General features: G+C 40.6%; 1 protein-coding gene across 1 annotated transcript in view; it reads left to right on the forward strand.

The window, feature by feature from the left end:
* Positions 1–4,225: 4,225 nt before the first annotated feature.
* The window catches only part of LOC139202269 (contactin-associated protein-like 4), a 94,797-nt gene continuing 85,496 nt past the window's right edge, over positions 4,226–13,526 (forward strand). The window contains exon 1 of the mRNA XM_070831662.1: positions 4,226–4,325. Coding sequence (XP_070687763.1) covers positions 4,241–4,325 — 85 coding nt within the window. The 5' untranslated portion in view covers positions 4,226–4,240. The remainder of the gene's footprint in view (positions 4,326–13,526) is intronic.

Here is a 13,526-nt window from a genome sequence, read left to right on the forward strand (position 1 = left end):
CTGCCGGCGCAGCGTATCTGTAGTTCTACTTATGTAGTTGTCATTTCGGAAGGGTCCCACATTCTCTGCCACTCCTCAACCCAACCACTTGGTCCAATCCAATGTCCGACTGACGATTTTGCCCTTCAAGGTGGAAAATCAATTTCATATTGTGCCCTCTTCTAAAAGGACACTGAACAAAGCGAGACTGTTCAGGCTGCAACACATGACCTTGATAAAAAACAGCATGCAGCTGAGAGCTGGGATCAAAGGTTGTGTGTGTGGCTGAACACTAGCAAGGCTAAAGCACTGCTGCTCCCACCGACGACCTTCACAGGAAACAGAAGCCCCACTGATCTTTCTTCCATATTTGAAGGTCAGTGGTATATTTGGGTTTGTGTTATTTGTGGAGGACATTTTATGGGTGATTATCTAAGATTTACAGCGTCTTTGTGCTGGCCTATGTGTGACCCTGGGAGATAAATGTAGGCTCGATTGATTTGCGGACATATCATTTTAAAATGAAATGACCATTCACTGAATATATGTTGGAGTACAAACATAATTATAAAAGTGGTTGGGTACTTTATGCCAAACATCCTAATTGAAGTCAAAATGACTGATGAGGTGTGTCAGACAAGATTATTCATTAATCTGAGGTCTTAATAGATATTCAGACTGCGGTGTGGACTGTGTGTGAGAGCGGCTCTAAGGTGACAGTTTCTTTAGTTGTCAAAAGGTGTCTTTATTTGGCTTAGGTGCACTGCAGCTGTGAGGTCTCTGGTTTCAGATCCAGCCTGTGCTCTCCGTGTCCTTCAATCTCATCTCCCTTCACTCTGAATTTTGTATCAAGGCAGAAACATTGGAGGAATAATATGTAATGGAGCACTTCCCTAGAAAAGCTGAGGAGAACAACATAGAAGATTTTATTTGGGTGAAAATCTGCTTTTCAAAGTGAACATGACCTTCCAAGGACGGATATACAGTGTGCTTGCACTACTGAAACTCTTATTGACATTGATATGTAGTGTAGTTTCTAATAAAGATTGTGTGCTTAAATAATTTCCAACATAATTTTAAGATAGTAATCTTTCTTGATTTCTCAATTTGGTCTGGTTGGGTTGTGTGGTTGATGTTATAGCAGGATTAATGTCTGGACCCACCAACAGTCCCAGTGCACAAGCATTTCACTGTACTTTCATGTATATGTATGTGGCAATAAACTTGAACTTGACTTGGTCTGCACAAAACATCTACACTTGTATTCACCCAAAATGAATGTCTGAGAGGTTTGTTCAGTGTGAGGCTTTTTATTCTCTTCTCTACCTGGGGCCATGTGGCCCACTCTAACCTCCACAGATGGATGAGTAAAAGGGTTTTAAATCTCAAAAAATGCCTTTTTATGAGAGTAATCCCATGCAATCCTCACCTTTTAGGTTTACACCATAAAACTGTGCATTAATCAGATTTTTAGGTGAAGATTTAGAAAGAGCATCATTTAAATTCAGAATTAAATGAAATTTAATACAATAAGCGTGTTATATAGGTCACGTTGACCTTAAAATGTGAATGAATGAGGAGGGTTTTCTGAAACAGAGTGTTTCTCACTGTGTCTCTGGGACTGACTGCATCAGTGCTGTATTTCTGTGAGAAAATGTTTTATTGCCTTTGTTGGATGAATTTGAGTCTGGACATATTGTGAATGTAGTGGGTGCTGACATGGGGTGGGAGTCTATCTGCCATTTTTATCATCTTTTTTTGGATGTTGAACTGGTGCTGTGGTCCAGACTGGTGCTACATATTGAAATATTGATCTGACATATGTCTGATAAACCTTTGAAGATGATTACTAGTGATGCTCTATGTGTGTGTGTGTCTGCTGATTTTTTGATTGGTGGTCCGTGTCATGTTTCCTAAGAATGTGGTGCCTAGAAACTTTCTGTCTTTGGCCAGGGTGAGGACGGTTTGAGTCTCAGGTTTCCAGTGAACAGGATGAGCTAGATTTTGGTGGGGTTGAGTTTAATTTGACACCTCTTGGATCAAGTTTCTATTGTAATGACAAATGTTTGGAGTGTTTCAGCAGCAAGCAGAATTAATTTGGAATGAGTCCGAACATAGATGTCCTCAGAAAAATGTGAGACATCCTATAATGAGTGGGCTGTAGTAGAAATTTAGTAGAGAAAAAGGAGAAGACTGACGGCTACACCCTGTGGAACACCGGCTTCAGTAATGAGAGGGGTGGAGAGTGAAGGGGAAGCTTTGACCTTGAATTGTTGATTGTGGAGAAAGCTTGAAGTTATATTGTAGACTGAGAGTGGTATTTGGAGGTATAATGATATATACACTGTTGCCCATAAAGTTGGAATAAAATGTTTTTTACCTCGTCTCATGAAATGATTGTGACAATGTGATTTATTCTTGATAAATAAAGTGTATATCTTCTCAACTTTATTGATCAAACTCTTCCAAACATATCACAGTGAAACTTAAACCACAATTAACCTTTGCAAACTGTCTATTCAGGCTTTAACAAAATTGGTGGGATTGAACAATTATTCCAACTTTATGGGCAACAGTGTAGTATATTTTGTTTTTCTGCTAAATATTAAGAAGAGCTGATTAAACACTGACATAGAACCACTCTGTAGTGTCCTCAAGCACTAATGTAGTGATAAATTTAAAGACCCCCTCCACTCAAAAATGTCTATGGCCTATTGTGTCACTAACTTGGATGTTTGACCTTCACTGTGCAGAACGATTAAAGTCCAGAGTTTGACACCAGAAGGCTGTTTTCACATTCATCTGCTGAAGGGGAAAAGTTTCTCTGTGATCACTTTAAATCTGACCTATAGTTTATGAACAACCTGTGGTCCAATAAGCAATTTACACAAGTATGATGTTGAAAGCTACATTAAGAATAGACCTCTCAAAGTGGTAAGAGACATTTTGTGTTCAAAGATACACATTTGCAGAAATCTGGATTCATAATTGAGGGAAAGCAGTATTAAGATACAAATAATTATTCAAATCACATCACTTAAAATATGCCTGAAGGGGACATTCAGTAAATCATCTGATACTCTGCTCGTTTATCTTAGAACTGTTTCATTTGATGTCTCGGTGTCATGTTCCTGTGAAAAGCTTGATTAAAAACTTAGTTGTGTTGAGTTTATTCACAGCCCATTCACATGGGTTACTAAGTGGGTGTAATGGACACAGGCCCAGGAGCCCAACGGTTCAATCACCTCTGAGAGAGATGCAGAACGACTATTAAGAGATGCAATACACTACAAAGACACAAACCATCTGCAGAGACACAACACTACTTCAAAGATACTCTGAACAACTACAAAGCGATGCAAAACAACCACAAAGAGAGAAAAAAAACTATTTTTAAGATACAAAAACAACTTCAGAGAGACAAAATCAACTTCAGAGACAAACAAAACTACCACAAAAAGATGCAAAACAACTAAAGAGAGATGCAAAACAATCACAAGACAAGACGCAACTATGAAGAGACACACAACAGCTTCAAACGAGAGATGATCTGAATAGCAACTACCAAGATGCAACACAAATGTGTGACACAAAACTACCTTGAAGTGACAAAAGTGACGACAAAGTGATACCAAACGACCAGAAAAAGACATAACACAAGCACAAAGGATGCATAACTACTTCTGCTTTTTCAGTCTAGGCATCTCGCTTCTCCCTAGGAGGGGTGTGTGTGGGGGTGGGGGTGTCTTTATATGTCCCAGCCCATGGAGCCCACTGTCTCATAATCTGTCTGTGAGCTCATCCTCTGCATCCCTGGTCCCATGCAAGGAAATGTGAGAATTGTATTTGTACTTTTAAATCATTGAGACCTATAATTCACCGAGAGTTGCGCTGTAAGTGAAACCACTCCTGGGTCTCCCCCCAGGAACTCTGAGCCTTCTCTGGACACTCAGTGAGAGAGGCGGTGCGCCCGACTCGGACCCGCGACTGTCTCGTAAAAGCCTTCCCTCCTCCTCTCCCTCCATCACTTGACGGAGGGCTGGCAGTGTGAGAGCATCCTCCCCACCGGGCACCGGACGGCCCCTCCACACTGTGGCAGCAGGACTACTGCAGCGCAGCAGCGCACCGGAGCGGATCTGGAGGAGAGCAGAGGAGAGAAGCGAACAGGAGAGGAGAGGAGAAGAGGAGGAGGAGGAGGAAGGACGGACTGTCTCCCCTCCGACAGGCGGGATTATACTCTGCAGCATCCCGTCACTTCAACATGCCTTTGGGGACTAAAGGACTCGCAGGGATTACTGCGCTGATCGCCTGGCTGCTGCTCGGCTCCTGTGGGACAGGTGGAGAAGGTGAGCGGCTCTGTGCGCTGCCCAGGAGGGAGAGCGGGCTGTTGAGTGCGTTGTTTGTTCAAAGGGTTCATCATTGCATTAAAAAAAAAAAAACCACTGGGCTGTGAGGGTAGGGGCTGACAATGTGGGGGCACGATGGGGGCTGTTTGGCTTGTTAGTGACACACGCGGCTGTTGATGAGACCTTTAACTATCTAACTAAATCCAAATCAGATCCTTAAGAGAGAAAAAGATGATTTCTGTCTGTGTCTTGATATAATAGCTGGTGGAATCATGTAAATTGGTCAACCAAGATAAGGACTACTTTAAAAAAAAAAAAAAAAAAAAGCTAGAATAAATCCAAATGACTGAAATATGTTAAAATATCTTAAACACCTTTTCTGGATCGATGTAATTTATGAAATGTGAAAACAAACCAAATAAACAAACGTAGAAAAAGTCCAAGATGATGCGTTCAAATGTCCGTTTTTCTCTGACCAGCATTCATGGAACCGAAAGATGTTCATTTCACAAAAAAAAGAAACGAAACAAATCCTCACGTTACAAAAGCTGCTATTACAACTTAAAAAGTTCAACTACTGATTACTTGACTATTTTTTTTTTTTTCCAGACCACCTCTAAAATATTACTCAAAAAAGTACAGAAATCCCTCTTTTTGGCACATTTCATTCATAATGTACGAGCTCTCACTTTTTTTCTCCCCCCTGAGTGAACGCATGCAGCATAAAAAGGGGGTGAGGCAGCAGCTGGGAGTCGATTTTGATCTGCGCCGCGACCCGTTTCTCCACTTTGAGAAGAAGTGCTGTGCACTTTATTCCGTGAATTCCGTGAATTAAACAGTTGGCTGGGGCTGATCAGACCACCGCGGGGGCTTGTTGTTGAAAGGGAGCTCACACCCTCAGGGGACTTAACGGCTGTCAAGATTTAAGAGACAACGAATCCCACAAGTTGCGTCCTTATTTTTGCTTTTCCAGCATTTGATGTTTTCTCACGGGAGAAAGAGAGAGACTGTGGTCTGTCCGTGGAGATGTGAGAGAGCAGCGCGGGAGGATGCTGTTGCTTCAGCTCCAGTTTTAAACTCAGAGAGGGTTTCAGGAAAGATCCTGAAAATTGGCTTCTAGGGTAAAGAGATGACTTTGGAAGCAGGGACACTGGCACTATTTTTCTTGGGGGCGGTGCTGGGGTGCCCCCTTTAGTCACCACTGTCCAACACAGAGGTGCTGTGCACAAGGGCCAGTACTAAGGTGCATGTAGCAATTAAGAAAAAGCAAGTTTTAGATGTTTATAGATAGATAGATAGATAGATAGATAGATAGAAATACTTTATTGATCCCAGAGGGAAAATTCTGGTATCCTTTATTTGGTATCTGGAAGTTTAAAAAGCATCTTTATTAGTATGAGTAATTGCTCATATCAAAGAGGTATAGCCTTTGTCACGCACGCTCATATCAATCATGATAAAATCCTGCAAAAAAAAGGCCCTTGATGGTACAAATATTTGTTGCTTACTTGAGTAACAAATCGCTTCTGAATGATTGCTGGCTACTACATAAAGTCACAAATCTCAAAAATAAATTGTGGGGAAAAAGAACATTAAGCTGATGAGAAACAGACGAGAATAGAAAAAGTTGGCGGGTGGACCTTTGCACATCCGGCTGCGCCTGCCTTTTGAGAAGCCTCAGAAGGCGAGGAAGACTAGCACTGCAGAGTGAGGCTCGCTGCTGCTGTCGCCTACTGGCACAGATCTGGGAGGTGTTGGTGTCCACTTGTCAGTTGCCATTGCTGTTTCTCTCCCTCTCACTCACTCTGGCACTTCACTGATTCAATACCTGGATTTGTCACATCGCCTTGAACCACTAGCATATATAATTTAACCCTACTTGCTAGCTAACCAGGTCAATGTATGCACGCATCAAAAGTGCTTACATGCCAAAACTGCTCTGTGCGTATAAGCGACAACATCAGACTGCATTTACGTGCACATAAGGAGAAGGGCTTATACTTTCTGAAACATCACAGTGCTATGAAAGTGTAACCCATATCCTTTATGTTGGAAGGAAATATGAAAGAGTACTAGAGAAGTTCAAGCATCAATTCTTTATATAGATAAATAAAATAATAGATTCATTATTGAATGTTTGGAGGCAAATGCTGTCACATCCCTGCAGCCGTACTTGTATTGTTACTATTTGGAAGTGAAGTTGAAACTGAACTGAAAAAGTTGCTTATTTAGTGGCTGTGTGAGAAAATAGATTTTAATGAGTACCAGAATTAGGACGGCCGCGGCTCAGGAGGTTGGAGGTTCGATTTCTGGCTCCTCCTGCCCACATGTCGGTGTGTCCTTCTCCTTATGAATGAGAAGCTATTGGCTCACATGGCATCAGTGTGCGAGTGTGTGTGTTTGTGTGTGAATGGTTGAATAAGAGGCCAAATTACAAGGTGCTTTGTCAGTTACTGTAAAAATTTGTTATAGTAGTGTCTTCCATGTTACACGTTTTTAGAAATATACAGATCTTATATCCACCATGTGTGCATATGCACTGTTATTTTCCTCTCAAGAGGTTTTAATGAATACGTACAGTAGCTGCACTGTTGAAGTAGTGGCTCTGTCAAATCTGATGACCCTCCCCACTGTAATTATACTGTACTTCCTGAGACTGATGCTGTAAATAAGAGCAACCTTCTACGTAACATCTTTGCAGGCAGATCGACAACAAAATCACTAACAAGCCTGATGAATCGGAGGGTTTTCACACGCGTTGTTAATCAGCTGGTTGAATGGAAGCACGGATGGATGATGGTGCCGGGTGTGGAGGATAGGAAAGAGGGATGGATGCATTAATAGGCATTGTGGTTTCTCAACTACATTGATTTAACTGGAAAGACAACAACTGTATATATAAAGAGGTATTGATAGTATGGAAATAAAGTGACCCACATGCAGATGAGATGGCTACACTGTCTTTGTTGACTCAGACACAGCGATTCCTTCGGTGCATAGAGCCAAACACCAAGAGACAAATTACAAAACCTAAGACTTTACTGTATCACTCCATTGTGCTTTTTACATATTGTGCTCTGCAGCGTATTGTATATCAGTCAGAGCCTTTATCATCCACCTAATGACCTGTCGTCTGTCCAGATTATGCTTCTTAAGCAATGAAAAGGTTTCAGCCCAGCAAAGAGCTATCATGTCATTCATACTGTTTTGTGTATGGAGGACAGGATGTTTCTGTCTCTGTCAAATTCACCCTCCTCAGCAATACTCTCTCTGTCTGTCTTTGTTAGTTTACAGTCTGTCTCTCTCACATGTTTATACCAAAGCTGCTCATGCTGTTAATTAAAAGTGGATAGCTGTGCAGCTTCCAAACTCGGAAGTTTTTTTCATCAATTCCTTCCTTTTTGTTTGAAAACTGACAATCCAATGTTAACACCCACCTCACGCCATGACTGGCCAGGTGTGTGAAGTCGAAAGAGTAAGCAGCAGAGAAAGAAGTACTCAGATCTTATGCTTACAGGTAAAAGCAGCAATACCAAAGTGTAGAAATACAGTATTACTACCAAAAGTCCTGCATTCCAATTTTTATCTGAGGACTATACTTAAGGATATGGGGTAACCATAACCCTCGCCCAACTTGTGTGGTCTAGAAGAACAAAACCACATACAGCTGCTCCAGTTTAGGCTTTATTTATCCCATTGCAGACTTTGTTTTACAGAGAGTATCAAAAGCAAAGAGGAGTGGACAGTTTGAGGTGAAATCCAAAAAGCCTTCATGCCCTAATGACAAAAGACGTTGTTTGCCCTCGAAACACTCATGAACATTCCTAAAATGTCTAATTTGAGTGTTTTTTTTGTGATCTGCAGCCTCTGTGGTTAAGGTTTGGTTATGTTTGGGCAGATAAAAAAACTTCATGGTTAAAAGAATCCATTAGTGACAGTTGGTCAGAGGTGACACTGCCTCCAGTGTTTTCCATTCACTCTGGCCTCTGTCTAACTGGTTTAGTGGCACTATAACACTGTCTTACTACTGGTGCCTTTGCCAGTGAGAAAGAAAAGAAAGAAGAAAGAAAAAATTATTTGCATGACTGCAAAAGGTTGCATTTAAATCACTAATGCGGCCATTTTTCTATTGAGGATACTCAAAACATCATCATCATCATCATAACCATTATCATCATAAACAATATCTCTGGTCAGTACCTCTTTCCTTCAACTTCATTTTTATTGTCCCTGAGGGGAAATCAGCCTCACACATTCACATACTCTCCTCCTCTGTTTGCCATGAAGCTCCCCAAAGCACTGCTCACTTCCTTTATGTGCTGATATGAACCAATTCAACTACTGTTTGCACTTGTGATTTTTAATCCACGTACTCATTCCACCTCTTTATCAGTTGTGTCTCATGAGACAGTGAGAGTGAAGTTCAGGCTCATGTCACGGACACACTTCCTGCTCCTGATCAACACCCTCCTGCACACACACCTCTGCTCATCCTCCAGTCAGCACCTGCTGACCAGCTTTTCCTACCAGCGCACCACCCACACATGCTGCCACTCCCCCCACATTATCTGTCAACCAATCAGCTGCCACCCTCTTTCTGCCACACACCTGTTGCTGATTTGCTCATTCCAGTACTCACACCATTCATTTCGCCTTTATTCTTGATTGATGCCTGATTGTAGTTTGTGCTGCCGTCTGCTTTGTCTGTTTGTATTGCCTCTTGGGTTTTTTGTCGGTTTTGCACCTCTGCCTGATCATCTGGAGTTTTGTTTTTTGACTTCTGGAACAGACTGCACACTGCTCTGCTTAAACTATCAGTAAAATCTCTGTGTTGCCTTACTCCTGCCTCCCTGCCCTGTGATTCTGCACTTGGGTCTTCTAAATTGTGACACACACAAGTAGACAGAGAGAGTATGTTAATATCTGTTTGTTTTTATCTGTGTCTTGTACGTTGTCCTTGGGTGTTCTGAAAGATGCCTATAAATAAAATGTATTATTATCATTATTATAAGAGAGTCTAATCAGGAGACAATCAGGAGATTCCTGGTGGGCTTGACTGTTTTTGGTTGCAAGGGTTGGTGACAGGATTGGTAAACACAATATATTATAAAAAGACACATTAGGTTGCAGTAAGCTGGAGAATAAATGGCAGGATTTCATTTACCTTATAAAGCCTCTGTGATACATGTAAGCGAAGTGTGTACATATAGTTTTAGTGTTAGCCACTCCACAGAATTGGAAAATGACTTTTTCAATGGCCAAACTAGGACCATTTGGAAGTCTCACCAAAAACAATGTTTGGCACATGGAAGTCTGGCGCAGTTCACCTGTTTCACCACGACCCACTTTCCTCAGTATGTGTTCCACTGCACCACACACCAATTTGGTTTCCCAGGTGGTGTGATCCCATCACAAGATGGTCTCTAGTTTCATTTTACAATTACAGTCTGTGCTACTTTACCACAAGCAGTGTACAGGTAGACTCATTTCTTTTGCATTTCCTAAGATGTTACACAATTTTGTCTTCATTTTAACTACTGCTCTGGTGGAAGCAGCAGGGTAACTCCAGGAGTGTTTCTTGTCTCGGAAGGCTGAGATTGTGGGTTGGGTAGATGTGTTTGAGTATTTAACTAGCTGAGGCTGAGTGGGGGGGAACATTAAGGTGCTGTTTTTTTAGAGACTGCTGGAAATTCATCTCCTCCAGTTCACAGCAAGACAGAGAATAAGTTGGTAAGAAATATGCTGGGAGAGGAGTTGATTTAAATTTGAGCCTAGCTCCCTGCTTCATATGCAAACAGCCCAGTCTCATCAGAATTTATTACTTTTCAATGAGCTGGTGGTTTGCACTGAGAGAACATAAAACTCTGAATAAAATCAATTTGGTGTGAATGTGAGACATTTTCTCTGCAAACTATGCTGTCCTGTATGCTTCATGAGACGGTGGACTCTTAGAGCAGCACCATAAGGAAAGAGCCAAGTAGCGGAGGATAAATCGCCCTTACTTTTTTTTTAAGTGTCACTTATGACAATGTGTTTAGGAGAAGCAGAGTCATGAAAAGGTTCTGATTAAGGCAAGGTTACAGCAGCAGTGGCATTGTGGTGTGAGCCTGGAGCTGCCAGTCATGAATCTAGATTTATTAATCCAGGGACAAGTAGTTAAGCGATAAAAGTGACAGAGAACTGCAGTCCATCCATCTGCCTTTGTGACCTGCGGGATTTTGTGTTTGCCCAAGGCCGGCTCCCCAGTGGATGTCTGCCTCCCTACAAACAGACTCATTCATCAAATGGCCCTGTCATTATACCCGATGACTTGTTATTGGTCCAAGAATCAGCCACATTCTGCTGAGGTCACTATTCACTGTCACTCTCTTTTAAAGGAGAAAAGTAGAAACTATGGCCATCAGCTACTCGCAAATATAAATTCATCAACTCTTTGTGTCAGTTTGTCAGTTTCTTGTAACACGACCTAACATAAAAATGCAGTGACAGTGGATATCTAATAAATTAAAAGTTCACTTTTTTCTTTGCCAAACAGCAAAGTGATGAAATATGTTTCTTAAGAAACCTGTGCCTTTACACTCAGGTATCACTTGGCAGCATTCAAATTCTGTACTCATATCAGGCTCTGCCAGTGTTATAGAGAGTTATATTATTTCATATTATGTTGTTGGATTATCATCTCTGAGATAGACTACATTTAGTCTTATATTTAGTCTTATACTTATTATATATTTTCATGAATTGTCCACAATCATCTGCTCTTTGGGTTGTAAAATCATCATTTATGAATTCATCATCATTCAACAGTAGCTGTCAGAATATTTCCATGTGAAATGTAGTAGAGTAAGTAGTGTAGAAAATTAAAATTAAGTTGAAATTCAGAAAGTTCAAACTCCATGTCAAATGGGCAAACTTGATCAGATGATTAAGATCATGGATATGACGAAAAGCCCCAGAGAAGCTACTAAAGAATCATGATTGAAAATGTTTAATCAAGATGCTTATTGCCACTTTGGTTATACAAGTGCACTTGTGTGAAATTCTTTTTAAGGACTTCTTGATTCCAAATGAATAATTTCCCCTTACATCTGTGTGCATGGATTTTTTTTTTTTACCTTGTAACCCCCCAGGAGGTTCTGTAGAGCAACACTAGCTACCACCAAAACACTAAAATTGTGAAAAAGTAATTTTTCATCAACTGAAATTTTAAGGAAGAAGAAAGTACACACTGCTCTGTTTGATCGTGCTAACAGAGTAATGAGTGCATAGCAAGTTTTTTGACTGTTGGGGGCAGTATAGGAAGTAATAAGCACCACACTGACTTGATGGGCTATACAGTATATTTGATATGGTGCATGCATTACCAAACAGTTGCCTATTTACTCCTCCAACAGACAGCATGCACATTGGCATCCATTCGGAGTTGTCTTTCTGGTCACTTTACAAATATCAAATCCAATGTCCACTTTTAGAAATACAAATAGTCATTGACCCATTGTCAATGTAAAATATTGATTATAGCAGTTTTAAACTTGTCAATAATTGAAAGATCTACTTAAATATTTCAATTGCAGTCCATATGAGTTTCCCACAGCACGGTAAAAGGACTGCATTAATAATCAGCCACTGAAATGAATAACATCATATGCATCCCAAGCATTTAGGCCCAGCATACTTCTCCCTGTCCCCTGCAGGGATGAGAACCGAACTCAATTCTCCTTATTGGTCAGATTCCTTATGGATTCCAGATCAATTTTCACTGCGGAAAAAAAGGAGGCATACACAGGTTTATATATATGAGCATGCTAAAAATAAAATGAAGAAGAAAGAATATGACTTGGAAAATAAATATAAAACTGATAAAATACACAATTCCTCTTTAGAAAATATGCATATATATCTAATAACACAAATTACAATACTCCTATTCAAAAGGGAATAAGCTTGAACTAAAACTGCCACATAAATACAACAATTCTTGATGAGCATGTCTGCTTTCTCTGGGAGGATCCTAGATCTCTCTGGGCTAATGATGACTCCAGCTATGGAGAACACCCTCTCAGACGGGGTAGAGGAAAAAAGAATCTGCTAAACCCGCCTGTGTGGCATAGGATATTTACCATCAGTGACAGACGTGCTGCTTGGTTGGGAAGCGGTGACACACATACATAGTGTGTCAAATACATCCCTGGAATTTAATCCCATGTTGCATAGAACGATGTTTCAGCACATTGCTGTTGTTTCCAGCAGTCTTTTATGGCTTTTTTTCAACTGGAGGAAACCAATGTAATACAAAAGTATCTTCATTGTTAAGGAAACAGGTGGTAGCAGTGGACAAAACTGAGCCCAAGCCAAACATCTGAAATAAAACAGGTGGAGAATTCAACGGTCTAGAAAGAACTAGAGCAGGAGTTGGTAGAAGAAGAAATGATGAGTGTAAAAAAAAAGGTAGAAGAAGTGGAGGAGTTTGGTTCAGTGCACTGTGTGGACATTCATTGTAGTTGCCCTCCATTTTTAAACCATGCAGTGACACTCCCAACTCCTTCTCTCATTTCACCCATCAGTGGGTTTTCTTGTGTGTGTGTGTGTGTGTGTGTGTGTGTGATGTCAGATTCATTCGCCTAACTCCCCTCATCTCACCTTCACACAGCTGCAGCTCTGTGGCACACAGCAACACAAGTTTCAGCGATAAAATTGTGTTCTCCGGTATCACAATCTTACTTTCCAGCCAGCGGGGTGACATTACTGTAACATGGTTTTTCTGGACAATTACCTTTTCTTTGAAGAGAATCCTGCAGTTGTGAAATACATGACATTCTTACTTTCTCCATGACAATTACCAATTTCCGCAAAACTAAAAAAAACTAAAAGCTGTTTCTTTTATGTGTTTTCAATATTAAATGGCCTGTCAGGATGGAACAATATGTCTAACATTGCAGTAATGACATTGGTACTCACATATTGCAGAACATTTTATAAAATTCACATTTTAATGGATCTCATGTGCCTGTAATAGACTATGATCTTTGGCTTTTTACTTATGCTGAAAACTGCCATCACATTTTTTCTTTCAGTCTGGATTTTTCTAATTTTACTCTCTTACAGATTATCTGTTACTGAGACTACAAGCATTGTGTCTTATTGTAAAGAACGTTAATAGCTTTTGTCAGTGTGTATTGGTTGAATATGAAATGGGTGAAA

The sequence above is a fragment of the Pempheris klunzingeri genome, chromosome 6, assembly GCF_042242105.1.
Source record: "Pempheris klunzingeri isolate RE-2024b chromosome 6, fPemKlu1.hap1, whole genome shotgun sequence".
NCBI classification, from domain to species: domain Eukaryota; kingdom Metazoa; phylum Chordata; class Actinopteri; order Acropomatiformes; family Pempheridae; genus Pempheris; species Pempheris klunzingeri.